This window comes from Bidens hawaiensis, unplaced genomic scaffold (genome assembly GCF_021521415.1).
Source record: "Bidens hawaiensis isolate Kalapana, Puna unplaced genomic scaffold, B.hawaiensis_p1.1 tig00041238_1, whole genome shotgun sequence".
In the NCBI taxonomy this organism is placed as follows: Eukaryota; Viridiplantae; Streptophyta; class Magnoliopsida; order Asterales; family Asteraceae; genus Bidens; species Bidens hawaiensis.
The window spans coordinates 17,660-38,029 of NW_027505710.1; the positions used below are offsets into that span (position 1 = coordinate 17,660).

Sequence of the window (20,370 nt, forward strand, 5' to 3'; positions counted from 1 at the left end):
TCCGGAGGCAGCGCCCCTAGCAGCGGGTCTAGGGGCGGCAGCTCCTAGCAGGGTCCAAGGGGCAGAGCCCCTGGCTGGAAAAAATTTTGAATTTTGAATCGTTATCTAATTTGCTAACTCAAAAGTCCAAGGGCTTCTTTGTAATTAAATCATTCTTTATCTAAGTCCAGGGACTGTTCTATCATTATGTTAAACTTATAGTTCGTTACTTATTCCTAACGAATTGACTCATCATAGCGAACTGGTTCCTGTAATGAATTGACCCCTTTAACGAACTGGTTATTAAACGAATTGGACCTTTTAACGAACCGGTCCTTTCGACGAATTAGCCCACATAACGAATCAATCCTCGTAACGAATTGGATATTCTAATTTGTTATCTCCTTAACGAATGGTCATGGCGAATCAGAAGCTAGTTCGTTATTTTATCCTCAACGAATCGCTTGACGAAATGCTTCTAATTCGTTAACTCCCCGTTAACGAATTACCTCTAATTCGTTAAATTTCCATTAGCGAATTAGGGTTAGGTCATGGAATATCAGAACATTCCCTGACATCTTTTACCTCGTATTAACTTTTCCGGCACCGCCTTTCCGGTGCCATTGCCGGAAAACCGCGGATTCGCCGGAAAAACGAGTTTTAACTCGTTTTTCACCGTTTTTCGTCCCGTTCGATCCAGATCTGAGCTAGGGTGATCCCTAAGCTCATCTTAGGTTCGGATTATACCCGATTCCATCCGAATCTCGTGACTTAACGGTTTAACGGTGTCGGCTCGTCGTTTCATGACCATATCTAACGGGTTTAAGCTCATACAATATCATACGATCATTACCTTTGATCGGGATCGGTTTTCCTTGGTGGTTTCGGCTAGAGAGAGAGAGACTAGAGAGAGAGAGCTTAAGTGTGTGTTTTGGGAGGTGTATGGAATATGTGTAAAATGAATTAAATGGGTGATTAAGGGTTTATATATTTATGGATCATGGGCTTTAGCCCATGGTCTTTCCTTTTTTCCTTCATAACCCAAGTCCATAACCCATATCCCTTTACCCAACACTAGCCCAACTCATAACAATTCATATTTTCATTTATTATCCGAAACTAGAAAACGGGATGTTACAAGTCTTCCCTCCTTAAAGAGGTTTCGTCCCCAAAACCTAACTATTACTAAAACAAATCTGGATAAAACTTGTGCATCTCTTCTTCAACTTCCCAAGTGGCATCCGATCCTTTGCTATGTTTCCATATCACTTTCAATAGTAGTATAACTTTAGAGGAAGCTGCTTCTCCTTGCGATCAACTATCTCGATTGGTTGCTCAATGTAGTTCAGCTGTTCATCAACCTCAATGTCCATTAATGGCACGTGCGACGTGTCATCAGCCAGACATTTTCACAGATGAGAAACATGGAAGGTTGAGTGAATTCCTTCTAACTCTTCTGGAAAATCTAATTTGTAAGCCACTTCACCCACTCGATCTAAAATCTTGAACGGTCCAATGTACCTCGGACTCAACTTTCCCCTCTTCCTAAAACGAATAATTCCTTTCCAAGGCGAGACCTTGAGCATCACATTGTCACCAACATTAAACTCAATCGGTCATCGCCGCCTATCAGCATACGACTTCTGTCTGTCTTGAGCAGCTTTCATTCTTGCCTTAATCTGATCAAACTTTGAAGAATTTTCTTGAACAACTTCCAAACTCCCCAACTCCTTTTGACCAATCTCTCCCCAACATACCGGAGTTCTACAACGTCTTCCATATAACATCTTGAATGGTGGCATACCAATACTTGAATGGTAGCTGTTGTTATAGAAGAACTCTGCTAGATGCAGATGATCATCCCAACTTCCACCAAAGTCTAAAACAAAAGCACGTAGCATATCCTCAAGGGTTTGGATTGTCCTTTCAACCTGTCCATCTGTTTGAGGATGATACGTCGTACTGATGTTCAATCTTGTTGCCATGGCTTCATGGAACTTCTTCCAGAACCTCGAAGTAAAACGAGTATCTCTATCAGACACTATCGATAACGGTACTCCATGCTTGGATACAACCTCTTTAATGAACAAGCTTGCTAACGTTTCTGACGAGATAGCCTCTCGTATAGGCAGAAAGTGAGCACTCTTGGTCAAACGGTCGACAATCACCCAGATGGTATCATGATGCTTAGCTATACGAGATAGCTTAGTTATGAAATCCATGGTGATGTGTTCCCATTTCCACCCTGGTATCTTTAGCGGTTTCATCTTCCCATAAGGCTTCTGGTGCTCTGCCTTGACTTGTAAACAAGTTAAGCACTTACTAACATAATCTACTACATCATTCTTCATTCCCGGCCACCAATAATCTCTTTTCAAATCTTGGTACATCTTAGTAGTTCCTGGATGAATCGAATACCTTGACTTATGAGCTTCATCTAAGATTCGACTTCTGAGATCCCCATGGCGTGGAATCCACATACGGTCAAACCTAGTCTTAACACCATGATTGTTTTCCATCAGCTCAACTTGCTGAACGAAAATCCTTTCTTTCTTCACTAGTCCTTCATCTATAAGCACTTCTGACTGCACCTTGATGATTTTTTCAAATAGACTTGAGTTCATAATCAATTAGTATGACTTCACTGTTGCAATGACTTCCTCAGTCTTATGGCTTAGCGCATCAGCGACCAGGGTAGTACTTAATATCAAAGTCGTAATCCTTTATCAACTCCAACCATCTTCTCTGTCTCATGTTCAATTGTTTCTGCTCGAAGAAGTACTTTAAACTCTTATGATCTGTGTAAATGGTACATTTAGTACCATACAGATAATGTCTCCATATCTTAAGAGCATGCACTACTACTACTAGCTCTAAATCATGCGTCGGATAAGTACTCTCATGGACTTTCAACTGTCTAGACGCGTAAGCTATCACCTTTCCTCGTTGCATCAACACGCAACCTAATCCACGATGCAAAGCATCAGTACAAACAACCAAATCCTCGTCACCATCGGGTAAAGCAAGGATTGGTGCTTGCGTGAGTCTCTTCTTTAACTCTTGAAAAGCCTCTTCTTGAAACTTACCCCAACTGAATACTATCGACTTTCGGGTCATACCGGTCAACGATGCGGCTATCTTAGAGAAACCTTCGATGAATCTCCTATAGTAGCCAGCTAACCCTAAGAAGCTTCGTATATCAGCCGGGTTCTGAGGAGTCTTCCAATTGGTTATCGCATCGATCTTAGCTGGATCCACGGTAATCCCTTCAGGATTGATCACGTGACCTAGAAATTGCACTTCTCGTAGCCAGAACGCGCATTTTGAAAACTTAGCGTATAACTTCTCTTTCTTCAGACATTCCAACACTTCTCTCAGATGCTCACCGTGGTCAAACTCACTTCTTGATTAAATCAATATGTCATCAATGAAAACGATAACTGACTTATCCAACATCGGCAGGTACACCCTATTCATCATGTCCATAAATGCTGCGGGAGCATTCGTTAGACCGAATGACATTACAAGGAACTCGTAGTGTCCATACCGCGTCCGAAACGTTGTCTTAGGGATGTCTGCCTCTTTCACTTTCAATTGATGATAGCCTTATCTGAGATATATTTGTGAAAACCAACTTGATCCTTGCAGTTGGTCAAACAGATCATCAATCCTTGGCAAAGGATATCTATTCTTTACCATAAACGTGTTCAACTCGCGATAGTCTATGCACATTCTCATACTCCCATCCTTCTTCTTCACGAATAACACTGGTGCGCCCCACGGGGAAACACTTGGCCTTATAAAACCTTTGTCGAGGAGTTCTTGTAGTTGGGACAGCAATTCCTTCATTTCGGACGGCGCTAGACGGTAAGGTGCTTTCGCGACGGGCTGGGCTCCTGGTATTAAATCTATCTGGAATTCTATCTCACGTTCTGGCACTACACAGTAAGGTGCTTTCCGCTGAGTTTTGCAGTAGGATTTAGGTTTAGAGAATAGTTGGTTGAAATATTAAAGGCTTAAATTCGTTTATTAGGTAATTAAGTCGTTTATGCAATAAAATATTCATTTATTGACGAAATCAACTTATATAAAACATCAGTTTCGTTTTTACAGCATGGAGAATGAATATGGACATGAAACGGGGTCAATGGGGCTTTCTTGTAGCTCAATACACGCGATTCAGGCCGAAAATAACTCGATTTTTCATTAAACACGAACTAAAACTATCCAGCTGCAGAAGGGGTTCTAGGTGTCATGCGGCCAACATAAAAAGGGCCTCCCCACATGGCACGGCTTGGAAGATTTCTCAAAAAGTTTCAAAAATGTCAATTTTAGCCCCTGTAGTTTCGTAAATGCATTTTTAGCCATTTTGAGCGATTTTAAAAGTTTCTAAGCATTATCTGACTAGTTTGAAAGTTATGAGAATATAAAAATATGTTAAACCAAGTTAAATACTAATAAATACAAAATTTAAATAATTCGAAATATCCGAATTACATTTCGAGTCGGGTTAAATATAAACGAATTCAAATACGAAAAATCCGAGATGTTACAGGTGGAGGTGGTGGATGTTGGTTGGTGGTAAGGTAGTTCATGGTGATAGAGAATATAGAGGGTACGTGGTGGTGGTTTGTTGCGGAGACGGTTGCTATGGGTGGTTGTGGTGTATGGCGGGGGTGGTTAATTGGTGGTGAGACGATGGTGGTTTTGAATGAATGGAGAAAAGGACGTCGATATATTTTATGTTTATATATTTTATGTAACTTTGAGTGAATGGAGAATTAGGGTGAGGGTTTCAGAGGCTGAATATTGAAGATGTGAGTTGCAGATTTGGGTGCATGGGGGCTTTTCCTGCAAAACGAGTCTCACCACGGAGGTTAAAACTGCAATTAAGTCTTATTATTATGATTATTTATATTATTAGGTGTGAAAATATGAATTTACCCCTAGATTTAACGGTCAACCAAACGTTTTACTGGGCGGAAAACCCAAATTGCAAGAAAAGGACCACCATAGGGGCCTTATCTGCGAAATTGCCACCACAAGGTTTAAAGCTGTGTTTTGGATTTCACCACAAAAACTATAACTGGAATTAACTCTTACACTGCATTCATGAGCTTTTTATTTAAGGGTTTGGAAAAGAAATGATAAGAAAATTTTTCTTTTTTCATTCTTGAGTTTTGTTTTTAAAACAAAAAAAAAAAGAAAATGAAAAGAAAAATTAGGGCTTTTTTCCTCAAAAACTTTCCAGCCAAATATAGCCTGATTGTGAAGGAAAGTTTATATCCCATTAGAGCATTCTCATCAAGTTCCCTACCATATATCCATATATATCATATAACTATACTAAAAATCACTGCATTTTCTCTCTCCTAATTAATTAAATAATACTTTTTATACCTTTATCATAATCTTTTCTCTCTATTTCACTCACAACCACTTTTAGAAAAGAGAAATGATGATTTGCCTCCCTAAGTAAAATCGGCGGGCTACTGTTGAAACCCTGAAAACTAAATTGTGCTTGTTGTACTAGTGTGTTTCTTATTATGATCAGAATGCTCCCTGCGTGTTTATTATGATCAGAATGCTCCCTGCAGTGTTAATAATCGGTTAAATGACCATTATACCCTTCATCTTCATCATCAACATTCAAACACATAAACACAAACCCAGAAAATCAAGAACATCAAGAACCCTAACACAAACACAAACCCAGAAAATCAAGAACATCAAGAACCCTAACACACACAAACCCATAAATCTTATACAAACACATAAATTAACATCATCATTCAAACACAAACCCATATCTTCATCTTCATCACCACCACCCATCTTCACCTGTAACCCATTGCCGGAAAATCATCACTTCCGGAAAATCAAGAACACGTTGCCGGAAATCAACATACCCACTACCCATATCTTCATCTTCGTCACCACCACCCATCTTCTTCACCCGCAACCTGTCACGGCCACCGTCATCACCATCGTCGCACCTCGCTCCCGTCGCCACACCGCCGTTCCCGTTCGTCGCCACACCACCTCCACTTCCCGACCGTCGTCGCCGTAGCTTCTAATCCATCCCCGTAGCTTCTAATCCCTTATATCTATGTTTTTTTTAAATATCTTGTATAAAACCCATGTGGTTAGGGGTTTAAATCTGAATGATGATGATAAATACGTTGATTAATGTTTGTTCGTGTTTGGGTTTGGTGGTGGAGTTCATTTTCCGGTGGATGGCGGCGGCGGCGGTGGCAGCGGAGGAGGATGAGAGTTTTGAAGGTCGTGGGATGATGATGATGATAATCTGGAGTTCATATCTTCATCTTTTTCTTCTTATTGTTATTGTTATTAGAGATTATTTTTATTATTATTATTAGAGAAAAGATTATTATTATTATTATTATTATTATTATTATTATTATTATTTATCTAATTACTAAAGTTCCGTTAACCAAACGGTCAACTTAAAACCAGGGGTTTAATACATTCAAGCAAGGGCTCATGTCACCATTATAAAAAACACATTGGTACAACAAGCGCAATTTAGTTTTGAGGGTTTTAACGGTAGCCCGCCGATTTTACCCAGGGAGGCAAATCGTAATTTTCTCTTTATAAATATTATACTGTATGAACAGTGAAACCCCAAATTTAACTTTCCTATATAATATTTTCTCTCTCCTCTACTAACAACCACTCATAACCATACCATATAATTTACAAAACTACCTCACACAAATATAAGGAATAGGTTGAGAATGCTATTACCATTATAGAGGTATGATACCAAAAAGACCCAAATACCCTTATGTATCACCCGCGGGTAGGAGAGGAAGCCCTCATGTGCCACCCGCGGAACCTATGGATCACCCGCACAACATGATAAAGGAAGAACATCCTTTCATCACGCGCGGAAGCATCCTCGTACCCTCAGAAGTCACCCGCATGATAGCACATCTATCCGCCAAGTTGACCAGAAGGCAATGCCAACAGGGCAGCTGTAAATAACTAACCACCATCTAGAAGAATAACCATGATCGTTACTTGGAGAATACGTGACTCGTCGACCAATGAATGAAGGACACCTGGCCAGATTGTTATAACCGTGCACATGGAGAGGGATCAACTCGTCCTATCATAGAGCGACGCATGTCCAGGTTGTTACAACCATGCACATGGGATATATAGCTCAACCTATCGCATAAGGACACGCGTCCAGACGGTTATTGGAGATCTTCTAGAATGGGACAGCTGGCCCAATCACAATTTCCACATCCTTCGACTATAAATACCTTGTCAACCTGCATGAGGTACACATTCACTCCCAAGTTTTTACTCTCAATACTCTAGTACTTTCTCCTTAAGAACTGTACTGATTCTCACGCCGGAGGGTGGTTACGGGAAGACCCCCCGTCTTGTCCTTCCCGTGACGAGACTCACGGTGTCTGTTTTGCAGGTTCCGGTCACTGGACTTTGGGAAGTTGTGCTCATATCGTGTTGGTTGTTATTGTATTTTACCCGGTTGACTCATTAGATCCAGGACCCGTTAAGGGGAGCGGATCGGTGTTTCTTCATTGGCGCCATCCTTTTTGGAGTTAGAACTGCACAAGTTGTCGTTGGTTTTTTGGTTCGTAATATATGAGTAAGCTTCCTGAAGGGCCGACGGGAACTCCTGTACCTGTTTCACAAACTGCTGATACTGAAGCACCTGTAGGCTTTGCCTCAAGTGTCTTTGCACGTATCACTGCTCCAAGAAGTTCCACTCCATGTGGCTTGGGACTCTTCTCGGCGCCAACAGGCCCTACTCTAACAGACCTAGGGCATGTTACGGCGCCAGGAGGTTCTGGATCTGGCAATCCCGGGCGAATTACGAAGGAAACTCGTCGGACTCATTCAGAGTTAGGTCTGGGAGATGATTCTGACGATTCTGAGCAAGGACGAACCCATCATAGTCCTAGAAGTAGGGGACCCTTGTCTCCGGAATCCGGATGAGTGGTTTCGTCTCCAACAAGAAAAGGTGGTAGTAGAGTATGAGTGACGGGTGCGCGAAGAGAGACTCCAAGCTCGAACTCTGAACTATGAAGAATCTCCTAGGTGAACTCTCTCTCCTCCCCCAGCAGTAAGGAGGAGTCAGATCCGCCATAGTATTCAGGCAGAAAGAGATCCTATAGAAGTTCGACGACTACGGGATCGCCCTCGTATGGTCATGCACATACCATCCTACCTTGACGAGTTCAACAGTTACGACCTGTCGTACCGTCCAGGTGATATTAGTTACTACACTGGTGATAGCCGCCTTCACTTACATGAGGGAACTAGCCGTCCGCAGGCAGTAGTTCGCCAGGCGGGTTATCACAGTGATGCTGAGGAAGACTTTTCCATGCCATATCGTCCGGATGCTTTTGCCGAGAAATCGAAGTTCATCGCAAAAATTGCAACTTCCCCGTTCCCGGTCAACGCTAAGATCCCAACATCTATAGGGAAATATGACGGGATGACGGATCCCAATGATCACCTGCTGAATTTTGTGGCAGTTGGAGGAGTCAGAGGTTGGACTCTTCCATACTGGTGCCACATGTTTGCATTAAGCTTTACTGGGGCAGCGAGAGAGTGGTTCAATAAGCTGCCGGATGGACAGATAAAAAGCTGGGATGATTTTGTTGTAAAATTTTCACAACACTTTAGCCAGCAGAAAAAACACACCCGCGACCCATCCGAAATATTGGACGTCGTTAGGCGTAACATTGAGTCTATCGAAGACTTCATTACCCGTTTTAACAACGAAAGCCTCAATATCGATGGCGTAAGCGAGGACATGTTGCGGGGAGCATTCCGCAAACATGTGAAGAGTGACGAATTGATTATGACGTTGACTGGAAAAGATGGGATGCCCACGTCCTGGAATGATATCATGACTGTGGCGAAATTATTCGCCAGAACTCAAAGGACGTTGGCAACCAACAATCAGAAACAAAATTTGAAAGTCGAATTCCAAAACCCGCGGCCGTACAGACAGGAAAAACGAACCATTTGGTCCCGACTCCAGCCGTCCGCGGAAGCGTCTAAACCATTTGATTCCAGATCCTTGATTGGCAATAAAAACAAAGCGGGACCCTCAATTCGAGGCCCCAACAATTGGACTCCACTTTCAAAGACCCCTGCCGAAATCCTCACTATGGAGAATGCGAATTTCAGGAAACCACAGCCACTCACAAGGAGGTCATTCCTTGATGCCAAGAAACATTGTTCATTTCATGACGACATCGGTCACAACACGAACGAGTGTACAGCTTTGAAAAAAAAATTGAGGCGGCTGTAAAGTCTGGAAAACTTGGACATTTGGTAAAAGGTGGAAAACCTGGGACTAATAAAGCTCCCACGCGAGATAACCAAGGCCCGCCCAAAAAGCAAGTCAAGGACTTATGACAAAGAGTGGAAGAATGAGCCTGTGATTTTTTCGCGAGTCAAAGGAGGACCTTGTAATAAGAATCCCTTGATTATCACTGCCCTCTTCGGTCACTCTCGCTCGCAATACGATTTCTTCGACACCGGTAGTACGTCGGATATAATGTATGAGCAATGCTTCAAACAGCTAGATGAGGATGATAAGGAGAGATTGAAACCAATTCATGCTCCTGTATTAGGATTTGGAGGTGAGGTAATGCACCCGCGAGGGGTAATTTCCTTCCCAGTCACTCTAAGTGACGGAACTCATTTAAGAACCGAGGAGGTTGAATTTTTAGTTTTACCAGCAATATCGAAGCATGACATTATCTTGGATCGGGAAGCAATCGGTAATTTCAACGCTCATCCTTCCACAGCAGATGGTGCAGTTGGAGTTCCAACTCATACCGGTGTGGCTATCATCCATATCAATCGCAATTGCTTCACGACAGAAAGTTCTAAGCCAAGAAAAGTTTCGAAGCAAACTCGGCGGGCTGAACCTGAAAAATGGGTATTGAACAAGAAATTCCTAGATCAAGCTGTAAAAATTGGACCCGCTATCTCTGAGATAGTGAGAACATTTTTGAAGCAGTTGCTGACAAAAAATGTAGACATCTTCATGTGGCAACCAGCGGACATGAACAGGGTCCCGCGAAAGATTGAGGAACACAAATTGCGGGTTAACCCAGCGTTCACTCTAGTTGTGCAGAAGAAGCATAAGATGGGGTCGGAACAAACGGAAGCAATGAACGAACAAGTTCAGGACCTCTTACATGCTGGAATTATCCGCCCAATCCAATACCAGACTTGTCATTGTCCCTAAAAGCAACGGGACATGGCGGATGTGCATAGATTTCAAGGATCTGAACAAGGCGTGTCCCAAGGACTGTTACCCACTTCGAGAAATCGACCTCATAGTTGATGTTGTATCTCTATTCAAATTCAAGTGCTTCTTGGATGCTTACAAAGGTTATCATCAAATCCGCATGGCGGCAGGTGATGAAGACAAAACAGCATTCCGAACAGACCAAGGCACATTCTGTTATAAGATAATGCCATTTGGGTTAAATAATATGGGGGTTACGTATCAGCGGTTGATGGATGAAGCATTTAAGAAACAGATTGGTCGGAACTTGGAAATTTACATGGATGATCTCGCAATCAAAATCATTGAGGAAGATCATATGTTGAGAGATATCAAAGAAACATTTCAAGCGTTGAGAAGCATCAATATGAAGCTAAATCCAGCCAAGTGTTCCTTCAGGATGGAAGAGGGAAAATTTCTAGGAATGATCGTTACCGGCGCGGGTTTTAAAGCCAATCCGGATAAAATCCAGGAAGTAGCCCGCATGCCATCTCCTTCGTCCCTCAAGGAGGTACAGACACTCAATGGAAGATTGATTGCACTGAACATATTTTTAGCAAATCATTCAGCCAAGTCTTACCCGTTCGTGTCAACTCTGAGAAATTGCCTCAAGAAGGCACATTTCAAATGGACCGCGGAAGCTGAAAAAGCATTCCTGGAGGTCAAACAGTGCTTCATGGAACTGCCTACCCTAACAGCACCATATGCGGGTGAACCTTTGACACTATATCTGTCAGCAACTGACATCGCCATTTGGTCCGTACTACTGACGGACAGAAAAAACGTCCAAACGCCAATTTACTACGTCAGTAGGACGTTGACCGACCCGGAAACCAGCTATTCAATGCTTGAAAAACTGGTTCTGGCATTGGTCTATGCTGCCAGGCGAATCCGCATATACTTTCAAGGTCATCCCATCAATGTCCTAACCGGATACAAACTCAAGAATGTGTTAAGAAAACCGGAATTGTCTGGACGATTGGCGAAATGGGCCATCGAACTGGGTGAACACGCGATCGAATACAAACCCAGGCCAGCAATCAAAGGGCAAGTGTTGGCCGACTTTGTCACAAAGGTTCCGCAGCATAAAGAGAATGAATGCGTAGTTGAACAGCAACCTTAAGTACCTCCGGAACAAGGGCAAGTATGGTCATTGTTCACGGATGGAGCATCCAGTAGCGAGGGATCTGGCGCAGGCCTCAGGCTAGTCAATCCCGAAGGCCATGAGTTTACTTACGCCATCAAACTGGACTTCAAGAGTACTAATAATGAGGCGGAGTATGAAGCTTTTCTGGCAAGCCTACGGATATCTAAAAAACTTGGGGTAAAACACTTGGAAGCACGGGTGGATTTCATGCTAATAGCAGGGCAGATCAATGGGACTTACGAAGCAAAAAACGACGTAATAGCTTCATATCTATCGCAGGCAAAGGACTTAATTCTTCAGTTTGTTGAGTCAAGATTTGACCCAAAACTGATCATATGGAAGATTGGAATCTTCTCAACCTCCTCAGAAATGACTAAGTATGGAACCGGGCACACCTAAGACATCCGAACAAGTCCTTACTTAGCCGGGCATAATATTTGCCTATCGGGCAAGGTTATCTTCTTGAAGTCTTCTTTAGTGGATATCCGGGCAGGGTTCACTCTTTTGTGAATACCCCGGGCAAAGTTCACTATATCAAGAAGGTTTGTTCTTCATAGCCGAGTAAGGTTTACTTCAGAGTAAGATCTTGGCTAACCAAGCTCAGGAAACCAAGTGTTTGGAAGATCGGGAAAGGTATTCTTTAATAATACAGTGGTCCGAGTAAGCTTGATGAGAAATGAAATATCTCAAGTAACATCGGGCAAGGTTCAACTCAAGCAAGGTACAATGATCCCAAAAACACTTTGCTAATAAGCTTATTCCAAGCAATGAGTTGACGAGACCATTGAAGAACAAGGTTGCTAGTTGGATTATGTTGGGCAAAGTCTAATATAATCAAGAAGATTGAAGTATGCTTGTTGAATATTTTCCTTTGGAAAATACTCCAAGTAAAGCATACCCGGAAAATTATTCTCGGGCACACTTCAAGGTTTCCAAGTCTAACAAGGAAGGCAGAGCACAAAGTCTACTCGGAGAAGTTCACTTCTACAAAGCCTACCCGGAAGACTTGTTTTACACTTAGGATTATTTTGATTATGTAATTTGAATATGTACGTTATATTTAGGGTTTCTAGAAGGAATGACAGCTGTCCTGAGGTGTCAGGCCTATAAAAGGAACAATTAGCTCACACCTCAAAAGAGACGGAAAGAGGCGCGGAATACGATATTAGAAAGAACATTTATTGAGCGACAGCCGTTCTTAAGATTTGTACGGACATAACTTTCCCATCAAGAAACCCTAGATAGATTATCATTTGTATGATTAACTTTATATGAATGGAAATCTTTTGAGTGAATCTTGTGTGTTAGTTACCTTTCATTTATTACCCAGCAACCAAATCGTTTGTTATTTATTCCGCCTTTATCAAACGGTTTTTTTACTAAATATAGCAACCCATCATTAACTCTCTTGTCAACACATTTTTGTGTGAGTTATGACTTGATTTGTGTAAGATCTACCTACAATCAGGGACCTGACAAGTGGTATCAGAGCTGGTCACTGCTATTTTAGTAAGAAATTGTTGCTGATTGAAGATTTGAAGAACAATGACGTAAGCAGAACACTGTTCCATTAAAGAGTGACGTCAGCTGCTCTGTTCTTCATTTCTTTCCATATCTACATCTATCCGGTGTTTTCTATTCTTTATTTCAGTTAAAGTTTAAATCTTTTTGTCCGATTCTTGTTCTATTTGCACCAAATTCATCATATTTGAACAACCGGTTTTCAGATCTGATTGTTTTAAAACTTGTCTTTTACAAATCTACTGATTTTGTTTTTAAAATGTCTGGTTACGAAGAACAAGAAATCTCTACTAATAAGATTCCTAGACTCTACGGACAGGAAAACTTCACAAAATGGAAGGTCTTATTTGAAGCAGCTGTTTGCTATAATGATGTAGATATGTGGAATTCAATCAAGAATGGTCCACAAGACACTACTGATGGTGCTAATGCAACTGCTGCTGTAAGAGACAGAATGAGAAAAGTGGATGACAGGGCCTTAGCCATGATAAAGCTAGGTCTGTCATGGGAAATATTGACCAAGGTTGCACATCACACCACAGCTAAGGCTATGTATGATGCAATCCTTGAAATGTTTGAGGGAAACACTGAATTGAAGAACATCAAGAAGCAAAGACTCAAGCAACAGCTAGAGAGATTCAAATATAAGGAAGGAGAGAGATTGAAGTCAATTCTGGAAAGATCCTTAGCAATTGTGAATGAGCTAAGAACCACTGATTATGTCATGACTGACTTTGACTTGAATACCAAGCTGCTTAACTCAATGCCTAAGGAGTGGTACACTGCCTGCAAATTCATCCTTCAAAAGCCAAATTTCAATGATCTGAAGGTGGATGATGTAATGTGCTTCCTTCAGGCTGCAGAGATAGAAATGATTGAAAATAAAATGATCAAAGAAGAGAAGCCATGTTTTCAGGTCACTAATGCTCTCATTGCACCCATGGGCAACTTGTCAACCAAGACTCAACAACAGATTCCCATCATTGAAGAACCAGTAGAGCATAGTGTTGATACACCTAAATCTTTTGTTGGTGGTAGTACAAGTCATCATGGAAACCAGCAAAGGTTCAATGTCCAAATTTTGGAAGAGAATGATTCTGCCTCAATGGCAAGTGGTCATGTACCTTACACTGGTGGAGGAAGTGGTCAAGGAAATGAAACACAGGCTTTACTTTCTATGTTTACAGAATCATACAATGCTTTTGTTGCAAAGAATCTGATTCATACAAGTGCCATTCAGGATGACCTTGAACAGATTGATGCTAATGATTTGGAAGACATGGATTTGAAATGGCAAGCAGCCATGTTGGCTCTTAGAAGCAAAAGGTTGTACAACAGGACTGGTAGATCACTTCTATCAGGGCCTAATGAAAGAATTGGTTTTGATAAGTCAAAATCCATCTGCTATAACTGCCAATAGCCTGGTCATTTTTCCAGATAATGCAACATGCCAAGAAACTTCCAGATGAATCAATACCAAAACCAGTCAAGAAATCAACAGCATCAATATCAACAGAATCAGCAAAGAAACAACAATCCCAACAACTTCAATAACAACAACTCCAACAATTATAACCCCAACTTCAACAACTTCCAATAGCATCCAATGAACAATAATCAATAAGTTGTGCCTCAGAATCAAAAACTTTCAAAGAAACAACAATCAAAACCTTCAAACTATGCCAAACAACTCAGTTCCAACTAATCAAAATCAACCCAGAAATCAAGGAAATGTGGCAGTCACCACACAGCATGAGGTTAATTTTGATTGGAGCAACCATGAAGAAGACATTGCAGATGACATTAAGAGGGCAAATGTGGCATTCATGGCATTGATTGAGAAAGAAGGTGGATCAACATCTCAGGTACACTCTGCTCCTACTGTTGATTTAAATGAAATTATCAATTAATTGAAAACAAAAGTAAGCAAGCTGGAAAGTGAGTGTTTTAGGAAGCAAAGTATCATTAATGGATATGAGGATAGTGAGCTAATAAGTGATGAAAAGATGAAAAGTTTGGAAGATGACTGCATAAGTAGTTACAGAGCACATAAAAGATACACCACTGAGATTGAGGGATTGAAATAGATGATTGTAGAAGAAAAGGTGCAGAACACAAAACTACAAGTTGAGAATGAATTCTTGAAGAACTTGGTTTCCACAGGAAACATATGTGGAATTCTGAACCAAGTGAAAGAAGAAAACAAATACAAAGCAATTCCACCTCCATTCAACAACAACTTTATGCCCAAAGTTGACAAAGAGAAAAGAGATGCATACCTGCAACAATTCAGAGATGTCTTTCATGAAAAAGAAGAATTTGTTGATTTGTACAAAAATGTTGAGGTAAATGAAGAAGGTGAATTTATTGTGAAAGAAGGGTTGAAAGAAGAGAAATCAATTGGAGTACAAGTCTCTGAGGATGACTTTGATTCTGATGATCTCAATCAAGATGATTTGAGTGATTTGAGTGATAGATCACAGACGAACAGATCAAGGAAGCTGAAAGAGGAAGAAGATACAAGAAACCAGAATCTATTGACAAACTTACTTTGTATTCACCTGTCACACCTAGAATGAAGAGACAGAATGAAATAAAGAGAAGAGAGCATGTGTCTTATGACATCTATGAAAAGAAGAAGGTAAGCTACAATGCAGTAAGGCCTCCAAGCAAGGCTGTGTTGAAAAGGATAAAGCAAAACAACAACAAGAAGGTGACTGAAATAGTTGAAGTTGAGAACTTTATCCTGTTTATCCAGTCTAATCTAATCATGAAGTACTGGATATTGGAGAAGTGGAAACATTGGAAGAATATGAAAAGAGGCAGTCAAGATACAAAGAAAACAGTGATGAGGAACCTATAATTATGGAAAAGATTGTCTTTGTCAAAAGCAAGGTTGAAAGACAAGATATCAAGGTTAAGGAATTTGTTCTTTTTTCAATTGATTATGATAGTTTGAAGACTCAAAAGACACTTGGAGTCAAACCACCTAAACCAAGTGAAAGGTTTAAGAAAGCAAGTGAACATGAAAAATATAAAGGAAAAGTTTGGTGCAAGAAGTGTGATGAGTATGGTCATCACACAGACTCATGTAATGAAAGATTCAACTTCAAACCCTTTAATGTCCCAAATGAAACAAAGTATGGTCAAGACTTTAATCTGTACAAGCAAAGGTATGAAGCATACCTGGGAAAAGGAAAGGTGTGTGAAAATGAAACCACGAGGAAATATGAGTTGAAATCAGCTGAAGAGACAAGAAGTGAGAAGAAAACTGAAGTCAAAGCAAAGAAACAAATGACTAAATCAGTAAGAAAAAGTGTGTCTCCTAAGAAGCATGAGAAAGCTGTCAAAAAGAACTTTCAACCTTTGAAAATTAGCTCCAAACAAGATACACAATCAGTCAAGTCTGATGGTTCTCAAGGTTCACCTAGCAGTAAAAAGACAAGAAACAACGGTGTCTTTTCAAGAAAGAAATCAACAGAACTGACAAGTGATGAGAATTTCTTGTTAGAGAATGGATATGAACCAAAAGGATTTCTTTGGAAACCAAAGGTTGAGGCTAAAGAGGATAGAATTGCTGATGTAAGGGAATATCCAGAAAAGAAAGATTATGTAGTTCAAGAGAATGATAATGCATCAGAAGATTCACAAGTCACAACCTCATTTGTGAAAACTCCAAGAGAGTGTGGATATGAAACAGATAACTCAGACAACCTTGAGTTGACACATGAAGATCCTGAACCAACAACACTCACTTCTAGTGCAGCCACTGAAATTGAAACTGATGATTTGCAAGTTGAAATAACTGGCACTTCGTCACCAAACTGATCAAACTTTTTCATTTGTGCAGGAACAGTCCACTCCACTAAATGACATATGGTACATGGATAGTGGATGTTCTAGGCACATGACTTGTGACAAGAGGTCACTTGTGAATTATGAAGAAAAGTTTGAAGGTCCTGTGGCATTTGGAAGTGATGAGAATGGTGGGAATATTGTTGGAAAAGGAATATTAACCAATGGAAAGGTCTCATTTGACAATGTGTTTCATGTTGAATGACTCCAGTATAATTTACTGAGTATATCACAAATGTGTGATAAGGGTTACAAAGTTGGTTTTGATGACTCACACTGTTTCATCTTAAAACCTGAATTTGTAATCCCACCTGAAATGATTATGATGATGGCTCCAAGAAATGGCAACCTATATGAGCTTAATATGAAAGAAGCTGTTTCAAAGGGTGGTACATGCTTTGTTTCCAAAGCCATTGAAAATGAGTCAAAATTATGGCACAGGAAACTATGTCATGTGAACCTGAAGAATATGAACAGACTTGTTAAGGGTGAGCATGTCATTGGCTTACCTACAAGAGAGTTCAAACTGGAAGAACATTGCAGTTCATGCCAAAAGGGCAAACAGCACAAGTCAACTCATAAGTCAAAGCTCATCAATTCAATTGATCAAGCACTTGAGCTACTTCACATGGATCTTTTTGGTCCTGTATGCGTGCCAAGTATAGGGAAGAAAAGATATTGTCTTGTGATAATGGATGATTATTCAAGATATACTTGGTTTATTTCCTGAGTACAAAGGATGAGACTGCAGAGTTGATTAAGGGCTGTGTGACAATGATTGAGAATAAACTGAATAAGAAAGTTAAAACAATGTGAAGTGACAATGGTACAGAGTTCAAAAATAGAGTAATGGAAGAATTTTGCACAGAAAAGGGAATATTTCATCAATTCTTAGCTCTTAGAACTCCTGAACAAAATGGTGTTGCAGAAAGAAGAAACAGGACACTTATTGAAGCTGCAAGAACCATGATAGCAGATGCAAATCTACCAGTTACATTTTGGGCTGAAGCCATTAATACTGCCTGCTATGTTCAGAATAGGGTACTTGTCAACAAAAGGCATAACAAGACACCATATGAAATTTTCTATAATAGAAAGCCTTTTATAAAGTTTTTCAAGCCCTTTGGATGCAAATGTTTTCTTCTGAACACCAGGGATTACTTGAAAAAGTTTCAAACTAAATCCTTGGATTGCTTCTTTGTTGGATATTCAACACACTTAAAAGCTTACAGAGTATATGTGAAAGACCATTTGAGTGTTATTGAATCATCTGACATCATCTTTAATGAAAATCAGTTCAACACAATTGATGCTGCAGCATGGCTGTTTGATCATAAGAAATTGATAAGGTCTTTCAAGATTTATCCTGAAGACTTTGATGATTCCTTTTACAAGACCAGTGTGATTGAAAAGAAAAATGGTAAGACATTAGACTTGGAGAAGTTAAGGAAGAAGGTTGCTAATAAAGAAAAGGAGTATACATTTGTGAAGGGTTTCTCAAATGATATTGTTGAACAAGTTCAGGACATTGATCAAGAAAACAATCACATTTCTGAACAAGATTATGCAGATAACAATCAAGACAATCTAGAAGTGCAGAATGATCAAGTTCAGAATGAGGGAAACCCAAGCAACCAGACCATTGAAGAAGAAGCTGTTTCAACAGCAAGATTTCAACATTTGTTTGAAAGAATGAATATAGGAAACAATGATGCATCCACTTCAAGACAGTAAAATGAAGAAGCACCAGAGTTTCATGATGCTGAAACAGACTTGATCATTGAAACACCAGAACTCAATGAATCAAATCTTGACATAAATATGTCTGCTGATATGATAGTACAAACTCCTTATGTTGAAAAGAATCATCCCTCTGAAAACATCATTGGAGACATAAATGAAAGAGTTACTAGAAGCCACTCTGAAATTGCAAACATATGTTATACTCCTGCTTTCTATCCCAAATAGAACCAAAGAACATTGTTCAAGCACTTAAGGACAACAGTTGGGTGGAAGCAATGTTGGAGGAATTGGTACAATTCAGAGATCTGCATGTTTGAGATCTGGTTGATAGGCCAAGAAACAGGTCAGCAATTGGCACAAAATGGGTTTTCAGAAACAAAAGGGATGAGAGGGGTTTGGTGATTAAGAACAAAGCTAGACTTGTAGCACTGGGATGACTTCAAGAAGAAGGAATAGACTTTGAGGAAGTCTTTGCACCAGTTGCAAGACTTGAGGCTATCAAGATTTTTCTTGCATATGCTGCCTCAAAGAACATTAAGGTGTTCCAGCTTGATGTAAAGTCTGCATTCCTAAATGGAAAGATTGACGAAGAGGTGTATGTTGCTCAACCTCCAGGTTTTGAGGATCCAATGTATCCAAACAGGGTGTATAAGCTAAATAAAGCCCTTTATAGATTGCATCAGGATCCTAGAGCATGGTATGATGAGCTGTCAAATCATCTTCTTGAAAATGGTTTCCAAAGGGGAGCCATTGACAAGACTCTCTTCTACAAAAGAAAGGGATCAGATTTGCTGCTATTGCAAGTCTATGTGGATGATATCATCTTTGGTTCAACAAATGAACAAATGTGTATAGAGTTTGAAGGGGTGATGAAATCCAAATACATCATGAGCTCTATGGAAGAAATGAACTTCTTTCTGGGACTGCAAGTTAAACAAAAAGCTGATGGGATTTTCATTTACCAAACTAAATATGTGCAGGACATTTTGAATAAGTTCAAATGTAAAGAATTCAAAACAGCTTCAACTCCAATGGACACCAAAGAAAAGATGATAGCTGATGAAAAGGGGGGGCTTGTGGATGAACATGAATATAGAGCCAAAATTGGATCCCTGATGTACCTAACTGCTACAAGACCTTACATTATGTATGATGTGTGTGTCTGTGCAAGATTCCAATCAAGTCCAAAAGTCTCCCACATGAATGTTGTCAGAAGAATTTTTAGATATTTGAAGGGAAGACCAGACTTAGGGATTTGGTATCTAAAGAATCAATCTTTTGACCTTATTGCCTACACAGACAGTGGTTATGATGGTTGTAACATGAGCAGGAAGTCTACTTCAGGTGGATGTCAATTTCTGGGAGACAGGCTGGTGTCATGGCAATGCAAGAAGCAGACAACTGTGTCCATATCAACTGCAGAAGTTGAATACATTGCTGCATCTGCTTGGTGTGCTCAAGTTCTCTGGATTCAAAACCAAATGCTGGATTATGGTTTGAATTTTCTAAACACTCCTATTTTTATTAATAATACTGCTACATATTTTACTGTTAAGAATCCAGTTCAACATTCAAATACTAAGCATATTGAAATCAGGCATCACTTCATCAGAGATTGCAATGAAAAAGGTTTGATTGAGATGAAAAGAGTTGATACAAGTGACAACTTGGCTTACCTATTCACCAAGCCACTTGACAAAACCAGATTCAACTTTCTTTTGAAAGCACTGGGGATGATCAGCTCAGATGAGGTCTGATTGAGGATGTGTGCTTAGTGTGTATCTCTATGTGCTAATTGAATAATTTTTTATTGAGG

The 20,370-nt window shown here is 40.2% G+C and overlaps 1 protein-coding gene across 1 annotated transcript; it reads left to right on the forward strand.

Moving 5' to 3' along the window:
- Positions 1–8,185: 8,185 nt before the first annotated feature.
- LOC143614893 (uncharacterized) lies at positions 8,186–9,298 on the forward strand. Its single transcript, XM_077088195.1, has one exon. It carries the CDS (start codon positions 8,186–8,188, stop codon positions 9,296–9,298), a length of 1,113 nt encoding a protein of 370 aa, XP_076944310.1.
- The last annotated feature ends 11,072 nt before the right edge of the window (positions 9,299–20,370 follow it).

What these genes read in the sequence shown, in the direction of transcription:
- LOC143614893 (XM_077088195.1), top strand. Translation starts at nt 8,186, where the DNA reads ATGCACATACCATCCTACCTTGACGAGTTCAACAGTTACGACCTGTCG.